We start from the raw sequence: 20729 nt of genomic DNA on the forward strand, positions 1-20729 counted from the left end.
TTAATTTCATGAATTATTTAGCACAAAGGTATACTACCCCTTAGGATGACAAAAATTTGTATGTTTAAAACTTGGTCGAAATGAGTCTTTGTTTATTAGTAGACTTACCTGGTGCCATAACTATACAACAGAATCTCTCTATAATCCAATAAATCCTTAAAACTAAGTAATAATTCATTTAAATGAGGAATTTTGAAACATTCCTAGAAGTGTTTTTCAATAATTACTTAGTTTAATGGATATATCGTATTATATAGATATTATATTCTTTAGTCATTACACCTGGTAAGTCCAACTGATGAATATGAAATTTTATTGACCAAGTTAGAGACTTTTATGTCCATTCTTTGAAATTGAAGAAAAGTTTTTGAATTTGTACTCACCGCTTTTATATGAAAAAAAATATTTTGTAATAAAATTTTCAAATTCGAATTTTTGCCAAAAATACAATAACCCATCTCTGATAATTATGATGAATTTATCTGAAATCTACGGGAATGGAAGATATCTTTTTTCTAAAAGAGATAGTAAGATACATGTAGTATGTAAAGTTTTTCGATGATTCTAAAGATAACCCAGACCTATCTGCCAACTTTGCCGGGTTTATCTCTTACAAACGATCCACCACAAAGGCAATCAAAATTAAATTACAACGTCGTTTTTGTCTGATATATTTCGTCTCCATTGTAATCTGACCAATTTTTTCCCATAGTCTCGTTCTGATGAGAATATTCTTAACCAATGGCGTATTTAAGGCATGTGAAAGGTCTTATATTTTTGGTTAGGGTGGTGATTTTCTGTTCTATGTAATAACCAATATTGTCTATCGCTGTCCAAAATTTCGTTTTTCGCCGTCCGAAAATATATTTATTGCTTTCCGGAATTGCAACAATCACTTTCTGAAAAGTAACCTATCGCTGCCAGAAATAGGTTAGATGTTCTTCTACTACCACCGCCTCCATTCTCCTCACCCCTTCAGCTTATGTTAACAATGTTAACATGGGAGACAAGTTATTAGGCGAAATAAACAAAAGTCTATCAAATTTTGGCGTATCTTTCCCGCCCTTTCTTCTTTTAAATGTACTGTATATTTATATAGGCAAGGCTCCAAGTTTTTGAAATAGACGAAATATAAATTATTTAATGAACATTTAAAAGAACTGGTAACCTGGTGTTGTTTTGATAATGGATATCTAGTTATATATTATTATTGATGCAGTAAATCGTTTCTTTCGTTAAGCTGTTCAGGTTTGAGCCATGGCCAAGTATATGAAATAATGATCTCGTTTAAAAGGAGTTAATAAAGATATATTTCCCAGCTTTGGGTATAAGCACCCCTGAGAAGTATCTGTGAACAGTACCAAACCAACAGTACCAAATTGATTCAGATCCTACTACATGACCAACTACCACGACTGCCAACAACTACCTAGTCTGTGACGCCAACTTCTGCTGGAAGCGGACATAAACTCGTCATCCACCAACCAACCGACCCTACAATAAACTACTTGGACTGCCGAGAACAACATGGTGTGTGATATAAGCTTTTGCTGGAAGCAGAACAACCAACCAGATCCCATCAACTACCACGACACTGCTGGAAGCGGATACAACTTGTCATCTACCAACCAACCAACTAACCAGATCCTACCAACTAGTAGGACTACATTCAACTTCTTAATCTGAACGAAAACAGCTTCTGGGTGCGGACGTAAATTGTCATATACCAACTACCACGATTACCAACAACACCCTTGTCAGCAGAGCCTACACACTACTAGGACTACCATCAACTACTTAATCTTAACAATATCAGCTTCTACTGAAGCGGACGTACCCTCATCATCTACCAACCAACCTGTGAACACAACGTGGAGTACTTTAGATCCTGTTTTAGGAATGGTCCACTAGATGTGTGTCCAGGTTATTCTGGGGTATTCTTTGCGAAGGAACACAATCCAATAATGAACAGTTATTTAATAATTGCCAGGAAGACTGTGCTGATAAACTTGAGTGAGCTTATCAGCACTCTGAAATTCGATAGTTTTAGCTTTTGACCTAGGCCCGTACTTTTGGTAAGTTGTATTCTCATTTCTCCAGCTTTCACCAGTAATGACATGTAATTGTTCACCTCTATAAGCTTACAAGAAAAACCCAATAAAATCGCGATAAGAAAACTCGTTTAGATGAAATTAAATAACGGAACACAATGTTATGGTATACTACTCCTGAGTTTTATATTTAAACAATTTACAATATCATTATCAGGTGAAACTATAAATATATTCGTGTACTTTCTTTTATTATACTTGATGATGGCATTGTAGGATTAATATACCATAAAATTATGTTCCGTTATTTAATTATCTTAATCTCGCTTTATCCATGTCAGTCCCCGATTTGCGCCACTGACAGGAGGGGAATCAATGCGTATAGATTTATAACATGAAAGAAGAAAACCTCATTACATATTTTAGTTTCATATGACTTTTGAAAGATTTTCAATCGAATTTTTTAGTGCCTCCTGAAGATGTTTTCAAATTAAGCTTCTAGTCGTAACATTTGGAAAAATTCTAACTCTTTGACTTTGGGTGAAGCTTTGATTCTCTTGAGATTCCTCGTTTTATACTCAGAATGCTAAGAAATGGCCCGACGTATAAAAGAAAACTTGGTAAGAAACATGATTAGGTTAGCAGGTGTGATAACTGATCTTGAAGTACATGTTATTTAAAGGAGCCACTTCTCGTTATTATGGCATTTATATGATTGTGTAATGAGGCATATTTGTGATTTTTTTCAGACATGATCGGATATTTCATTTTACAGTTACATTTACAAACCAGCATTCTTTTGGGCTGATGATTTTCCAAATGTTATTGGATATTTACTGTTACTGTTACATTTTCAATCCGCTATTCTGATTGGGCTGATGATTTCCCAAACCTCTGCTCTGATTGGGCTGATGATTTTCCAGATGTGATTGGATATTTACTTATACTGTTAAATTTACAAACCACCATTCTGATTGAGCTGATGATGTGATCGGATATTTACTGTTACTGTTACATCTACAATCCGACATTCCGATTGAACTGATGATTTTCCAGATGTGATTGGATATTTACTGTTACTGTTACATTTACAAACCACCATTCTGATTGAGCTGATGATTTTCCAGATGTGATTGGATATTTACTTATACTGTTACATTTACAAACCACCATTCTGATTGAGCTGATGATTTTCCAGATGTGATCGGATATTTACTGTTACTGTTACATTTACAAACCACCATTCTGATTGACCTGATAATTTTCCAGATGTGATCGGATATTTAGTGTTACTGTTACATTTAAAAACCACCATTCTGATTGAGCTGATCATTTTCCAGATGTGATCGTATATTTACTGTTACTGTTACATTTACAAACCACCATTCTGATTGGACTTATGATTTTCCAGATGTGATTTGATATTTTTATTTTCTGTTTGTGTTACAATCCACCATTCTGATTTTCCAGGTGTGATTGGACAGTTTTATTCAATGTCACTGTTACACTTTCAAACCACCATACAACAAGGACGTCTGCAATACTTTTATTTTCATTTTCCCAAAGCACCGTAGATACCAATGACATGCAGACTTACGTCTGGCACCGGCATGTAATGTGAATTGGTCGGCAGGTCAGCTACTCTTAAGGGTTGAGTGGCCGTTGAACCCTAAGCGTGGGCACCCGATAGCATTTGGTAACCGAGGTGATCTAGGTTAGCAAACAAGTGTTTTACACGAAGACATCGCGGCTCAGATCTATTATTAATTTTCTTAGAATTGGTATTTTAAATTACGTGTATTTCAAATAATCTAATTTAAAATACTGTAATGTTTTACTTAGAGGACAATCTCACTTTAAGGAAAAATTCTCGTTACAGTTGAATGAAAAAGAGGCGTTTTTAGATCGTTCGCATTGTTTAAAGTTCAGCTGTAGTAAGGCTCTGTTATCAATTAGTATACTATTACTAATAACTGTTTTATGAATTATACCTAATAACCAATGATTGCTACTAATGATAATATTAGGTATATATAACCCAAAAACACTCCAGTTACTACAGTAGCACGATTCCAACTCACGCGATTTACTGATTACATAGACTTTAAAGGGACAGATGCGGTATTTTGCGCCTGGTTGATTTAAGTCTTTAATATATGTAAATAGTTTTCAAATGAACAATTCCTTTAAAATACTTCAAACTAGGAATTTTATTCATTTTTTCTATATATGTTTTTTCTACATATCACAGAGTGTCTTTAAAATTCGTCATTTCAACATTCAAACGAGGATACACGACACACATGGATTTGAAGGCTCAAAAAAAAATCCCGTTTCTAAGAATAAAGTATGATTGGCCAAAACAATGGCCCATCTGTTCCTTTAATATCATTAAAGTATTCTATTAATAAGTCGAATAAAAATCCGTACATGCAAAACAAGTCCGTTAAACAAAAATCTCGTCCTCATACAAGACAAATCGGGAATGATAATTGTATAGTAGTGAACTCCTGAAACGTAAAGTACCATCGGGTGTTTCGATAGTTGTTTCAGATCAGCCGCATCATCCCCAACCAGTAGCAAGCACAGTCACTATATCTGTCCTTCCAGGAGGGTATATTCTCGGAAATATCAATGTCAACAAGTTTCGCAACTGAAACAGAAAGGCAGGAATCTAAAGAGTCTTTTAAGCACTTTTAATCAACTTTTTAAAATTATTTCAATTTAACGAATTAGTAAATTTCGTTAATACGAAATAATATAATAGTACCCCATACCATTCCGACTGTTTTGCAACTTGGTTATTTTTAACTTCATTAAACTTCATTAAAAATCTATATTTTTAACAGTGGAGTCAAGGCATAATATCAAGCTATTATGAACTGCGTCTAATACCTTGACTGCAATAGCCACCTTCTTGAATTACCAACGTTTGTAAATGCTTATGATTGGTTGTACATACAGCCAGTCAGAGCCCTCGACAGGAGGTCTGTAAATCATCAGTCATAACCTTTTCAGTCTTTATGTCGTGGGCTCTGAAGGGTTGTATTCGCTTGCGTACAATCCAATCAAATTGCTGCATTCGGTGATACTAGAAAATAACCCAATGAAGTCAAGGTAGTAAACGCAGTTCTTTTTGTTTTTTATCGAGCTGGCACAAACTCCCCCTTTAAGTTTCAATGCAGTATACAGAACACCGCAATAAAGATAGAAATAGACACATAAATAATGATACATATATCTACATCTAAAAAATATTTACACGATTTTAATATACCTCTTTTTATCATAATAATTACAAGGAAAGGGAATCATATTTCTGACTTAACTAAATGTGGAAAGAGATTTGTGTATTCTGTTGAAACAGTGCCCAATTTAATTTATGTTTTAATTGATTTGGAGAAATCGAATCAAACTAAATATTTACTTAACTAGCATTTCTCTCTGTTGATTTAGAAGTCTGTTTAAAGGGACAGATTCGCCATTCGTTTGATCAATCATACCTTAGTCCCAGAAATGTTTTTAGCTAAACTAATCAGTAGTAGTGTTCACAGCTCATCGTCGAAATTTTAGTCTTGTCCAGAATTATCAGCGTTTGAAAGTTAAAATGACGACTCGTCTTTTAGTCAGTCTCTGCCATATATAAGACATACATATATATAGAAATAGAAAGTGAATTCAAAGTTTGAGATATTTTTGAAGCAAGTATGCGCTTCTAGTACTAGTATTTATTCAACACCCGAAAATGGCGAATTTGTCCGTTTAAAGCATAGATACATGTGTCTATGATTTTTATGTTCTGTTCGAGTGAAATAGAAATTATCATGTATCTATACATCGTGTTATTCTTTAATATAAACTGTGTTATAATGTATCGATACATCTGTCTCTGCTGTTCGTGGAATATTTGGATGGAGTAGAAATTATCATGTATCTAAACATCGTATTATTCTTTTATATAAACTGTGTTATCATGTATCGATACACCCATCTATGCTGTTTGTGGAATATTCGGATGATGTACAAATTATCATGTATCTATGCATCATATTATTGTTTTATATAAACTGTGTTTTCATGTATCGATACGTCTGCCCATGCTATTCGTGGGATATTCGGATGAAATAGAAATTATGATGTATCTATACATCGTATTATCAGTTTATATAAACTGTTTTATCATGTACCGATACATCCATCTATGCTGTCCATGTACTGTTTGGATAAAATATATATTATCATGTATCTATTCTATTATTCTTATTTTTATATAAACTTTGTTATCCTGTATCGATACATCTGTCTATGCTGTTCGTGGAATATTCGGATGAAATTGAAATTACCATGCATCTATACATCGCTTTATTCTTTTGTATAACTTTGTTGTCATGTATCGATACATCTGTCTATGCTATTCTGAATAGAAATGATCATGTATCGATACATCGTATAATTCTTTTATATGGGCTGTGTTATCATGTATCGATACATCCGTCTATGCTGTTCATGTACTGTTTGGGTGAAATAGAAATTACCATGTATCTATACATAGCTTTATTCTATTGATTTAAACGCCGTTTACAATTAGATTAAATTATACTGATTATCATTGGCACATGTATCAGTATAGCGCATTGTTTCTGGTAATACATTATCCTAGATAAGATAAAATGGCAAGCATACATACACTGAATATTCCATTCCAATTTCTCTGAAACTAAGTGTTTGATGACGTCACTAATCACGAAGGGCCTTACCTGATAAGCATATTTTGCCATTCGTGACGTCTAAGTAGAATTACATTAACCGTAGACGTCTGATTGAAATTGGAATAATGTGGAATGATGCAAATTGGTGCTATCAGTAACAACTTCGTTACAATCCCTTTAAGACGGTCGAAATCAGATTTAGATGGTACATATAATGTGGCTTTTTGAAACCGAAAAACAAATGGTACTTTCAAATGTATTTTCCTCAATTATGGACATGTTCGATAATTCCATTCATCGGGAAAATAAAGATTATCCACAGTTGGCTGTGGATTTGGCACGTGAAAATTGTGCTGGCTGTCCGCGCCAAGAGGGTGGTGTTGAATAGAAAAATGGCAAGGTGGTCGTTCAGTGAATACGGCTGACCGTTGGTATAAGTCTGACTGGGTATAAATTTTGTATTTTTCTGTGTTGAGCTCCGTTGTCATTTAATATCCTAAAAGGTAGACATCGATACGGAGTTACAGTGTGACACTATGGTTTCCAGAAGGGTTAAGACGGCTTGTCCTCGACACTTCCACCTGGTCCAGTTACAGATATAGCATTTTGATCAAGCATTTTGATGAAGCAGGTCGTGGGAGAATGTTAAGACATCCATTACTATGCCGGAAGTTTTAAACCGAAAAAATGGTAAGATCGTTCTTAAACCCGGTAAATATTACCGCATTGCCCATTAATATGATTTACAATTACAAAACAGTATGACGTAAAACTCTAATTAATGGCAATTACGGACTCAGTAGGACGTACATTCAGTTCATTTCTGATTAGTAATATATATTTAGGCAACGAAGTTCAACTTACCCCGGTGTACGGATTTTAATTTCGATAGAATAAACAGAGTCTATGAAAATTACAAAGAAAGAAAAGGTCCAGAACCAACTCAATACATCCATTTTATATACAGAACTTTTTCAAATATACACAAAATTCCAATATTCACAAAATTTGAACGTATTATTCCATTCTTACACGAGCATTACGACTTGAACAGTTCTAAGAATACCTGAACCGATAAGAAATTTGATCTTGTTTGTGTCTATATAGCTTAAACCATGTTTTCATCGGTAGTGTTTTGATAGATTACTTAGTTATGTTTTGGTTGTTTCGTGCCGTTAGTTGATAAGCTAGCTGTAAAAGTATAAACATGAATCGAATTTTTGTATACCACGTTACAAAATTGCATTCAGTCCTCTAGACTTTAGATGGTTAATCATTTTAAACGATTCTAGGTGTGCTGATGACGTTTATCGGACAAGAATCGTTGGTGTTTATTTACTTCGTAGTGTATTCTTATGATTGTTTATTAAGCCACTTAGTTCGTTTTCTGCGATTATTGGTTGTAATGTTTTGGTTTGTTCGTTGAATGATCAGTCATTGTTTTGTTTTTGTAAGCGACCAGTTCTTAGATTATGGTCTGATCTCTTCGTTTAGTGACCAGTCATTGGTATTTTGATCTCTTCATTCGGTGATCTGATAAGGCATTGGGTGATCAGTCATAGTTTTTATTTTTGTTTGATCTGTTCATCGAGTGATCAGTCATTGGTATTTTGGTCTGATCTCTTCGTTTAGTGACCAGTCATTGGTGTTTTGATCTCTTCATTCGGTGATCTGATAAGGCATTGGGTGATCAGTCATAGTTTTTATTTTTGTCTGATCTGTTCATCGAGTGATCAGTCATTGGTATTTTGGTCTGATCTCTTCGTTTAGTGACCAGTCATTGGTATTTTGATCTCTTCATTCGGTGATCTGATCAGTCATGAGGTGTTCAGTCATAGTTTTTATTTTTGTCTGATCTGTTCATCGAGTGATCAGTCATTGGTATTTTGGTCTGATCTCTTCGTTTAGTGACCAGTCATTGGTATTTTGATCTCTTCATTCGGTGATCTGATCAGTCATGAGGTGTTCAGTCATAGTTTTATTTTTGTCTGATCTGTTCATCGAGTGATCAGTCATTGGTATTTTGGTCTGATCTCTTCGTTTAGTGACCAGTCATTGGTGTTTTGGTCTCTTCATTCGGTGATCTGATAAGGCATTGGGTGATCAGTCATAGTTTTTATTTTTGTCTGATCTGTTCATCGAGTGATCAGTCATTGGTATTATGGTCTGATCTCTTCGTTTAGTGACCAGTCATTGGTGTTTTGATCTCTTCATTCGATGATCTGATAAGGCATTGGGTGATCAGTCATAGTTTTTATTTTTGTCTGATCTGTTCATCGAGTGATCAGTCATTGGTATTTTGGTCTGATCTCTTCGTTTAGTGACCAGTCATTGGTGTTTTGATCTCTTCATTCGGTGATCTGATAAGGCATTGGGTGATCAGTCATAGTTTTTATTTTTGTCTGATCTGTTCATCGAGTAATCAGTCAATGTTTTGGTCTGATCTCTTCATTTAGTGAGCAGTCATTGGTGTTTTGATCTCTTCATTCGGTGATCTGATAAGGCATTTGGTGATCAGACTTAGTTTTTATTTTTGTCTGATCTGTTCATCGAGTGATCAGTCATTGTTTTTGCCTGATCTATTCATTGAGTGATCTGATCAATCATTGGTATTTTGGTCTGATCTGTTCATTGAGTGATCAATCGTTGAGCTCATTGTCAATTCGTTGATCTGATCCATCCGTCATTATGTGATCATTCATAATTTTTATTTTTATCTGATCTATTCATTGAGTGATCACTAATTGTTTTTGCCTGATCTATTCATTGAGTGATCTGATCAATCATTGGTATTTTGGTCTGATCTGTTCATTGAGTGATCAATCGTTGAGCTCATTGTCAATTAACCACCTGCTCACTGAAAAATAACTACTTTTCTTGATTCGTTCAAAAGGATTTAATCCATAATTTTAAGTATAAATACACATAATTTGAATTAATTTTCAATATATTTCTACCAGTATTAACACTGCGACTTAAAACTTTAAAAATTATCCGTGTCAATATCAAGACTGTAAATGAAGGAGTTTTCAAAATTTTTCTTTACATTACCCCTTTCAGAATAATTAATCGATTGCATTTCCCCTTATTAATCCTTACTATTTCACGACTTTCTCTTAGATTTTTCCTGATATATTTTCACGTCGGAGAATATATCCGGACTTAATAAATTACAACTGTCCAAAGAATTTATTAGTTACAGCTAAAAATTAAAATGGATTTCGATACAGCCTTGAATATTGGGCTATGGAGTTCTATAAGGAATCATTAACTACTAAAAGGAATACTACCTCTTAGAATGGTCAACAACAAAAAATTAAAGGCTCAAACTTGGTCAATAAGAGTATATATCAGTTGGACTTACCAGGTGCCATGACTAAAGAATAGAATCTTTATATAATAATGCATTAAGTAATTATTGAAACATGCATTATGGATTTATTGGACCATAGAGTGATTCTGTTTTATAGTTTTGACACCAGGTAGTCCACTGATAGAACAAAAACTCATTTTGGCCAGTGTTGAAAATTCAAATTTTGGAGGTAGTATGCATTGTTAGTGACTCAATTAAGCAATACATTATTAATTGTGACAAAATTCAATCCTAACACATCGTTAGTGACTAAATTTAATACTAACACATTAATAGTGACTAAATTTATTGCGAACACATTGCTAGTGACTAAATTTATTGCCAACACATTGTCAGTAACTCAATTTAATACTAACACATTGATAGTGACTAAATTTATTGCCAACACATTGTCAGTAACTCAATTTAATACTAACACATTGTTAGTGACTTAGTTTAATACTAACACCACTGAGCGATATTGCCCTAAAGGTGCGGGCACACGAGCGGTCTTGGTCGGAGATTTTTGTCGCTGACTCAAATCTCGAGTAAAATCTTGCTTGTGCCCGTTCTTCCACGACAAGTTTATCGAGTCGCCGACAATTATAATAAAAAACAAGTTTGATAATTGTCTCCGATAGTTTTATTGTCTGCAAGACAGACTGTCATCATCCAATCAGATTCCTTTTCCTTTCAACTGCATGCCCCGCACGTGATTATCGACATGGTGGAAAAAGACCGACTGGAGATTCTGCCTCCTCGTGTGCCCGTGCCAGTTGTTGAAACTCAAGACAAGACTCTAATCGGCGACAATAGACCAAGACCGTTCGTGTGCCCGCACCTTAACCCAATACCCATTGACAAAATGTTCAGTCACTGGGGTCCAAGATCGTGGTTGCTATGTTTTTATAACAGACTTTCATGGAATTCAATTTGATTTTATCAATATTTTACAAAGATAACAAATACATTTAAGAATGAAATTTAGCACACTATATAATAAGTTTCCAAAGGTTCATATTAAATACCTGAATTCACACAAATGTTTCATATAAAAGGACAATATAAAATTTTGCCCTAAATAGTATTGAGAAAAAGTCTAAGTAAATGAAATGAAAGGGACTTTCTATACAAATCTTCTGCACCTGATTCGGCTAATGATGTGTGAATGCCAAGCAGTGCTCAATGTAGCAATTTTTTCCCAATCTCCGACAAGTTCGACAAAATCACTATCATAAGGTTGAAGCTGGTATTTTAAATCACATAAAATTATCAGAAATTAGATTAACCAATAATAATATTAAACCAATGGACAAGCTAGCTTAATACTTGCAGTTATCTACTATCTTTTAAAGGGACAGATTCCACATTTTCAGGTGTTGATTTGGGTCTTGAATATATTGTAAATAGTCTTCAGAAGAACTAGAAACGTAAACACAAATCGCATATTTTCTTCAAAAATGCCTCTAACTAAGAATTTCACTTTCTATTTTATATTTATATGCCAGAGTTTCATGAAATGACAAGTCGTCATTTTAACAATTCAAACAAGGATAATTCTGGATACACACGAATTTCGATGGTGAGCTGTGAACGCTATTACTGATTGGCTTAGCTAAAAATATCACGTTTCTGAGACAATGGGTCAAAATGGATGGCGAAGCTGTCCCTTTAAGTAAAAATACCAAAGAAATTACTTTCACAGAATTGCTTCACAATACAGACCTTATAGTTTTTTTCTGAATAAGGGACAAACTGAATCTAAATATTTGCTATACCAGTTGATAAAGCAACATTTAATAAATACCATAGTAACTGCTTGAACCAAGTCCTCGGGCACAAACCCTCAAAAAAATGCAGGGGAGGGGCCCTAACCCAGTCCATAGACGCCCACTCATCTAGTTGAGCCACTGTAAATTATGTCAGATTTTATCATTGAAAAGTGATCCTAAAGTGAGCTTAAATTAACCTTTATCTAATGGTGAAACAAAAATCAATACAACGATATCCCTTAATGTTCGAGCTCGAGCTCATACCCATTTACCACATATTCAATACTGTAGAGAAAAACTGCTTAAAAAACTCAGATTGTAAAGCTGCCCATACACGATCAATAATATCGCACAATAGTATTGCGTGAACTGACATTGCGCAGTTATATTGACCGTGTGTGGGTAATATTGAAGGCTTGCACAATAGTATTGTGCAAGCCTCAGAATTTCTAAATCTGGTAGAAATTTTCAGGCTTGCGCAATTATTTCATTTACAGTGTGTGGGATTTTTCAATTATATTGTGCAATATATTCATTTTACACGACAACCTTCTACTGGAAACATGTCCACCACCCAAGAGAAAAAATTCTTATTGGAGTGCATTGAACTCTATAGAGAACATCCTGTATTATGGAATATCAAAAGTAAAGAATATAGTAATCGGACAATGAAAGACCAGGCTTATAAGGTTCTTGTAACCAAATTTAAGGAGAAGTATCCTACTTGGGAAAAAGATGATGTAAAGAAAAAACTGAATTCTCTTCGAACGAACTTCAGAAAAGAAATGAAAAAAGTTATGGATTCAAAAAAATCAGGTGCTGGTAGTGATGATGTGTATGAGCCTACAGTGTGGTACTATAATGCCATGCTATTCCTAATGGACCAAGAACAGCCCTAACCCATGCCGAACTTACGTCCACGCTCTAGAAACCATTGTTTTGCCCAAATCCTTCGTCTGCCCCGTTTTCTACGTCTAGAAGCAAATATCAACGCGATAGCGATCGATGCATCCATTCTGGTCGAAGTTTAAAGTATAAATGATGCACTTTTGCTCAATACTATTGTGCGATTTGATTGAATCGTGTGTGTCGGTCAGAAAAATAACTCAATTCGATTGTGCAATACTATTGTGTAATATAATTGATCGTGTATGGGCCGCTTTAGAGTATGGAATTTTTTACACAAACTCAAATTTATCTAGCAAAGCATTATGTACACAAAGATAAACCATTTCCAACAAAAATGATTGGTCAATCACTGGGATTAAAAAGTTTCTATAAATAAACAATTTGATATGCTATAAAGCTATACACAAACACGCTTGGCTGGCCTTGTTTTTCTCCTGTAGGGATAGGTAATCATTTATTTTTTTGCCAACCAGACATTTTTCAACGACGTGAAATTTAATTTCAATTTCCAAAGAGAGAAGGCCTCTTATAACACAGCTCCTCAGTATTGTATGATTATCATATCATTACTGTTTGAACAATTCGACGAATGACCGAAAGTTTCCAATACATAATTTAAGGTTCCCTAAAAACCATAACGATCAACAGTTTTGTATGGTTGTGAATAAGAATAACAGTCATAAGTTTCGAACACAATTCTCATGCAACCGAGTTGTGAGTTGCATTCGGTACACATAGCCACTTTCATTAATCGCAATCATACACAACTGGTAATCGATATGGTAGGTAGGTAGATGACAAGTTATCACTATGGTGTCAGGTCACCTTAAGTATGGAAAAAAAAAATTGCGCACTTCAAACTTGGACAAAATTTTGGGGATTTGCAAAATTAATTTTAAAATACTGCTTTTAATAGCTTTTGAATTACACAAAAGATTCAATGACTGTACACAGCTTCCAATGACCCTGGTCAAGAGTTCAAGGCCAGCCAATAGACAAACAAACAAATAAACAAATAATGATTGCAAACAATTATTTAAAACCGTTGATTAACTTTGGTTGTCGCATTTCTAATGATATCTGGTTAAAGACGTCCAGCATGTCTTTTCGTACATTTTCTGTTAATTCTCCAACATCGGCTGCCGTCAGACCTTTCGTGGATATTTTTGGTAAACACTGAATGACGCATTTTCCTGTAAAATGAAAAGATGGCGATGGTCCGGGAGGTTGACAAGAGCTATCATTAAATGAAACATTCCGACAGACAGGGCTGACGACTATATACTCCCGCAATAATGTGCATAGCGTGAAACTTTGAGTAATAACAACAGGTCTTTTTTAGGTTCTGTTTTAATATTTTTACATCAGAATTTCAAAAAAAATTTGAATTAAAAACATAAAATTTTCCAGATTCAAAACCTGCTTCAAAATTATTTTTTTTTAGAGCTATCTTGAGCTTGATGTATGGAACCGGAAGATAGGCAGGACAGGTTACTCTCTTCTGCAACTTACACCTTACATCCTAGTATTTACATTATATACGAGTTCAGTTTATACCAGAAACCATCATTACGGCAGGCATGCTGGTATTAGATGGGACATAATTCTATAAATATTGGTCAGAGAGAGGCATGTACAAGCTCATAAGCAATAGAAAAACGCAACTCGTAACCAATGACAACCAAAAATGTATGCAATTTTGCAATAACTATTCAAAAATTAACAGTGAAAATTGGTACAAATTAACCTTTGAAAAAAATAACAACAGCATCAGCAATAGAAAATTGTCATTGAAAATAATGATGATGTACAGCTTAGAGGCAATAGAAATATGCAACTTAAAGTAACCATTGACAACCAAAAACGTATGCAATTTGGTGATAACTATTCAAAAATTAAAAGTGAAAATTGACCTTTGAAAAAAATTACATCAGCATCAGCAATAGAAAATTGTCATTCAATATTTCAGTGATAAATTTACACTATAACAAATAATGATGAAATTAGAAAATAGAAAATTGCCAACTATAAAAAAATACCAAACGGCAAAACAACTTACCAGCTTCAAATCTTTTATCTCTTTTACAATAAAAATCAGAATAAGTGGAGAAGACAACTGGGACTATAGGTACCTACAAAATACAGACCATACTTTGTGGTAGGGTATTTTCATAGTATATCAAGTATATATACTATGTGGTAGGTACTTTTTTTTTATAGTATATCAAGTACACATACTTTGTGGTAATAATATCTTTATAATATATGAAGTATATATACTTTGTGGTAATAATACTTTGTGGTCAGGATATTTTTATAATATATCAAGTATACATACTTTGTGGTAATAATATCTTTATAATACATCAAGTATACATACTTTGTGGTGATACTATCTTTATAGTATATCAAGTATATATACTTTGTGGTAATAATACTTTGTGGTAAAGGATATTTTTATAATATATCAAGTATACATACTTTGTTGTAGGTACATTTTTTATAATATATCAAGCATACATACTTTGTGGTAAGAATATTTTTTTTTAGTAAATACAGTATTCATGCTTTGTGGTAGATACTTTTTTTTTTATAATATATCAAGTAAGCTTATACATACTTTGTGGTAATAATATTTTTATAATATATAAAGTATACATGCTTTGGGGTAAGGATATTCTTTATAGTAATCCAAGTATACATACTTTGTGGTAAGAATACTTGAATTTATGGTAGTAACATTTCAGCTTACCTGAGCCTGAACCGCCAAATAAAATGCCCCTTTCTTAAATGGTAGCATCCCAGATTCTGAATTTCTAGTACCCTCAGGAAAAATATACACCTTTAACTGCAAGATGATAGACACTGATATAAATAATAGTAATAAATCTAGTGCAATAGTCTGTATATTTTGTTTAAATTTACTTTTATGGTCAGCCAAATATTTATTAAAGGGAGCAGGGATGGGTTGGTTGCTAACCTGCCTTTCTGGGATTCAACCCTGACATAGTTTTGAGAATGCAAAATCCTTGTCAGTGTTGCAGTAGGGAATGGCCTACCATTCAAAAGATGATCTTATTATTCATCATAATGCAGCCAATTACTATCCCAAAATCATTCAGTACTATTTTAAGGGACAGGTAGGCCATTTTTTTGTCCAATCATACTTTAGTCTCAGAAACTGGAATTCTTAAACTGAGCTAATCAGTAATAGGGTTCACAGCTCACCATCCAAATTTGAGCCCTCAAATCCATGTATGTCTAGAATTATCTGTGTTTAAATGTTAAAATGACGACTCGTGATATGTAGATAAGACATATATATATAGAAATAAAGAGTAAAATTCCTAGTCTGAAGTATTTTTAAGGGAATTATGTGATTTTCGTACATTTCTAGTACTTCTGAAGACTAATATTCAAGACTAAAATGGCACACCTGTCCCTTAAAGATATAATCTTACTTTTTTTTCTTTAATAATTTTGGCTGTAGCTTCAAGTGTGCCTAATGCTTTATCATGGTTCAAACGATCTATAAATATAGTACCACACATCCACGCTGCCACACCAAAAAATATCGCATAAAATAATTCCTTTTTCGCCAGACTTGTGCACCTTTCCGGAAATATTTCCATCATTCCTGAAAAAAGAGAAAATACATCTTAAAGAGGTGTTCCCTTATTTTCATTTCTGAACATGAAAATGCTAATACTTATATGAATAGAAAGTAGAGGTGTTCTAATGATTTGGAAAAATACCATGATGTCCAATATTAATTCATAATGAGCTGGATTAGAAGAATTCCAATGAGTGATTGATTAAGAAATGGCAAAAATTCTTTTTTTAGTTTATCCAGACTGTGCATATATGGACATTTATGATTGGTTAAAACTCTTAATTATATGCAATAAGAACATAATGATATGATTCAGAACAAATTGGTATAAAAACCAATACCAAGAGGTTTGGCCACAATGACAGGATCCTCAATTCTGTGTTAAACTTACCAAAGAAATCTAAAGATGACTGGTGATTACTGACTAGAATGTATGGTTCTTCTGATTTTAAATGCTCTCTACCACGTACCTCTATTTCAATACCAAACAATTTTCTGATCATCTTCATACATGATACCACAATCCTACAACATAATATAATCTTAATTGTCAAGTTGTATATCAATCTATGGATTTTCTGTCAGAAGCATTTAGGGCTTTCACAATAATTCCAAATCATTACCTAGTACATTAAGTGGCAAGGGACAAAATCAGTTGATTTGGGTAACAAAGTACAAAATCAGTTGCAATAAGTATCAAGAGATAAAAGCAGTTGCAATAAGTGTCAAGTGTCAAAATCAGTTGCAACAAGTGTCGAGAGACAAAATCAGTTCCATTAAGTACCGGTACATGTAGTGTCAAGCTGTCAAAATCAGTGGCATAAAGTGTCATAATCAGTGGCATAAAGTGTTAAAATCAGTTGAATCAGGTGTCAAGTGACAAAATCAGTGGCAGACATTGGGTGTCAAGAATAGAGAGTAAGCTTATGTCATACAAGTCAAATTAATTATTGCAAAAACCAAATCTAGATCAATGGAAATTCACACAAAAGAAAAAACCAACCACACATTTTTCGCATCTCTCTTCCGCCACCAATACAGTATGACAAACATAAACGCCCCAATGTGGGCAATGGAGTAAAATAGCAACCACTTGAAATAATATTCCACAGTTTTGTTCAGGAAGGATAGAAGAGTCAAAAGGATACATAAAGATGCTCCTATCCAAAAGAAAACTTCTTGTGTCATTTCCCCAAGTCCTTTGTACAAGCACAGAACAGTGTGGGAAGACAAAAAATGAAATTTGAAGCCCAGATGTTACAAAAATCATCAGACATTAACAGCAATTATCAAAGTTCTATAATTTGTATGACTGAAGTTTGTTACATAGCTTTGACTTGATCTATGAACTCTATTATTGATTTCTTTGAAATTATTTCACAACTAAAATTTTGTTTCCTATTTCTATCTGACCAAAATATGTTGAAAATTCACATTTTTTTAAAGGGATTGTAAAGAGGTTTTCTAAAATTTGAATAGCTTCAATTTACACCAATTCAGTTTGCACCAATCCAATTTTCAATCAGATGTCTGTTTTTCCTTCAATTTCAATAAATCTAAGTGTTTGATGACATCACTTAATGAGAACGATCTCATGTAATAAAGCATATTTGGCAATGAACACTTAAGTTTTAGTGGAATTGCAGGAACTACAGCCATCTGATCGAAAATTGAAATGGTGCAAATTGTTGCTATTGTGGTCCCCAATACACACAAAAAATTTGATTGCCATTGATGCCAATATCCTGTAAAACATTTCCTCCATTCCCCACATCAGTATGTCCATAACAGGTGCAGGAAAGTGGCATACTTAAAACATAATTATGAATCATTATCCAATTTTACAAACCATATATTTTTCACATTTGCAGGTCTAAATATACACACTAAACTAATTGGTAATGCCAATGCAGTGATAAGTCCATAGTACACGCCAAATTTAATATAAAATTTTAAAGTGTTGGACTGATCATAAAGTACTAAAATCATAAATAGTAACCCTAAAGTTATGCCTAAAAGTAATTCCATCTTATTTGGATGTACACATACACACTAAATGTGGACCTGGAGCATCTTTGGATATGATGATGGCAAAAAGGCAGAGGCATATTGGTAGATGAAAAATGCCTAAATGGCCATTTCATGACATACAGACAAGTATACCCTTGCTGTTAAATCTAGATATATAACAAACTCTATATCCAACAATCGTATGCCTAAGCCTTGCATATGATGGCTCGGTGTGCTAAACACTTGCTCTTGAACTTGAAGGACCGAGGTACAATCTCCGAATTTTTCAGCCCAGTAATGTAGGTCAGATGTGCTGACACTGAAAAATCATCTAGTCATTCGGTTTGGAAAATAAACTGAGGTCCCGCGTGCTACAGGCTGTGCAAGTTAAAGATCTCTCGACAGTTGGAAATCGAAAAAGAGTAGGCTTATGCCGCTATCCAATCAAAATTTCCCTCATAGCGTACTGCATTGTGTTTCCTGCCTTAATCAGCCTAATTAGGTGCAGATATGTTAATTCATTCATTTCATTGTTTAACACATGAATTTACAAAAAAAAAAGGAAAGCTGGGCGAATCACATCAACCTTTTTGTGTTATCGTTAAAATATGAAACAGCTTTGAGCACAATTACTCATAATATAGCTATGTGAACTGGCCACTAGAATAAATTGCATCATTGAACACAAAATTAGTTTGAAATACTTGGGCAACCAATAACAATTCTGGCACATACCCTATAAAGAGATTGTAAAGAGTTTATGAGAAACATTGTATTTTGGTATTTTCAATTTTAGATTTTTCACATAAAAACTTTAGTAATGTATTGGTTCATGGTAGATTAGAACTTCTTTCATCAACTCCCTGAAACAATTGCATTGAAATTTGAGTTTAATATATTTTTTCTTGTAATCTCTCCAGAAGTAATAATCTATGAATAATCTTCTGTAAAACATATTCTGTTTGAATTGAAATAGTTTTCATGTTGAAATCCATAGTCTCTACTTGTGACCTATGGCAGTGCTTCTATAGGAGAGTATCTTCTATAACACCTATAACCCCGATTAATGTGATAATACTTCATTTATATTCAAATTGAGCAAATAAAGCACCATTATATTAATTGAAATCAAATTCTACCTGATGACCTGATCATAAATTTTCATTTTCAAAGTAATACAGAGGATGAAATTGATCTAAATCTGCTACACAAGCAAATATTAAAGGGACAAGTAAACCATTTTTTTTTTAATCATACTTTAGTCTCAGAAACTGAAATTTTTTAGCTGAGCTAATCAGTAATAGTGTTCACAGATCACCATCAAAATTTGAACCTTCAAATCCATGTGTTCAGAATTATCTGTCTTTGAATGATAAAATGACAACTCATCAATTTAAGATTTAAGTCTATCGGTGTGACAGTTAATGACCTACTGTGATGGCCAATCAAATCTCTAATAGCCAATGAAGCTTCAGAGAAATGGAGAATAAGATCATTCATATTTTCCACGATTGACCAAAAGTTTGTTACAAATAAGCGAAAGCTTCGTGGTTACAAAGACGTGAATCCATCGAATTTCTTTTTGACAATTTAGCCGGCACTTCCATTTACTCAAGTGCAGTACATAAATAGATCGTTCGTGGTTTTAGAGACGAATTCAAGGCAGCTGGACCTTGTTCAATATATCTCTACATATAGGCTATCCTTATCTCATCACTAAATTGCATTTTGACACTAGATTCATTAATTTACAGTGCACAAGTGTCTGGAAATGCTGGTAAAATAGCAGTAAGGCATCTCAACAGGTTCACTGGTTCAAATATCCACTATGATACATAAACAAAGTGAAGACAAAATACGGACATTAAAGGGATATCCCTGAAAGTGGGTTTACTACTTATGTGACTACCAAATCTTGTGCTTGTTATTCTACATAACTGTGTTACCCAGTACATCGATCAAATGCGACATAACATGATAAGTTGAAGGGTATGAAAATTGCACAAACCAGATATTGTTTACATCCTTGGGCCTCCATATTCCAGTGACCATAACCATCAACGCCAGGCAATTTATAATTGCATAATAAAAAACAAACTTGGCATAATATTTAAAAGTCGTGCTAAGTTCATACAGTATAGGTAAAAGCAATAAAAGACCGATAATTATCCACTGAAAGACGTCAATAGCCATGATTTCCGTCTATATTTTATTCCAAAGTACACATGCCGAAAATAGGTATTGACTAAACCGAAAGTCGTTCTGTTGTCGTAAAATATATTTACGACATAAAAATGAATTGACACGAAATTG

The 20729-nt window shown here is 33.8% G+C and overlaps 1 protein-coding gene across 1 annotated transcript; it reads right to left on the reverse strand.

Moving 5' to 3' along the window:
- Window positions 1-13825: 13825 nt before the first annotated feature.
- Window positions 13826-18434, reverse strand: LOTGIDRAFT_142903 (hypothetical protein; the record flags this gene model as incomplete). The annotated part of the gene is made up of 6 exons (XM_009052583.1): window positions 13826-13986; window positions 14853-14925; window positions 15546-15641; window positions 16255-16430; window positions 16798-16931; window positions 18256-18434. The coding sequence occupies 6 exons, from the start codon at window positions 18432-18434 to the stop codon at window positions 13826-13828; spliced, it is 819 nt and encodes a 272-aa protein (XP_009050831.1).
- Window positions 18435-20729: the final 2295 nt, after the last annotated feature.

Source organism: Lottia gigantea (assembly GCF_000327385.1).
Source record: "Lottia gigantea unplaced genomic scaffold LOTGIsca_188, whole genome shotgun sequence".
Taxonomy (NCBI): Eukaryota; Metazoa; Mollusca; class Gastropoda; family Lottiidae; genus Lottia; species Lottia gigantea.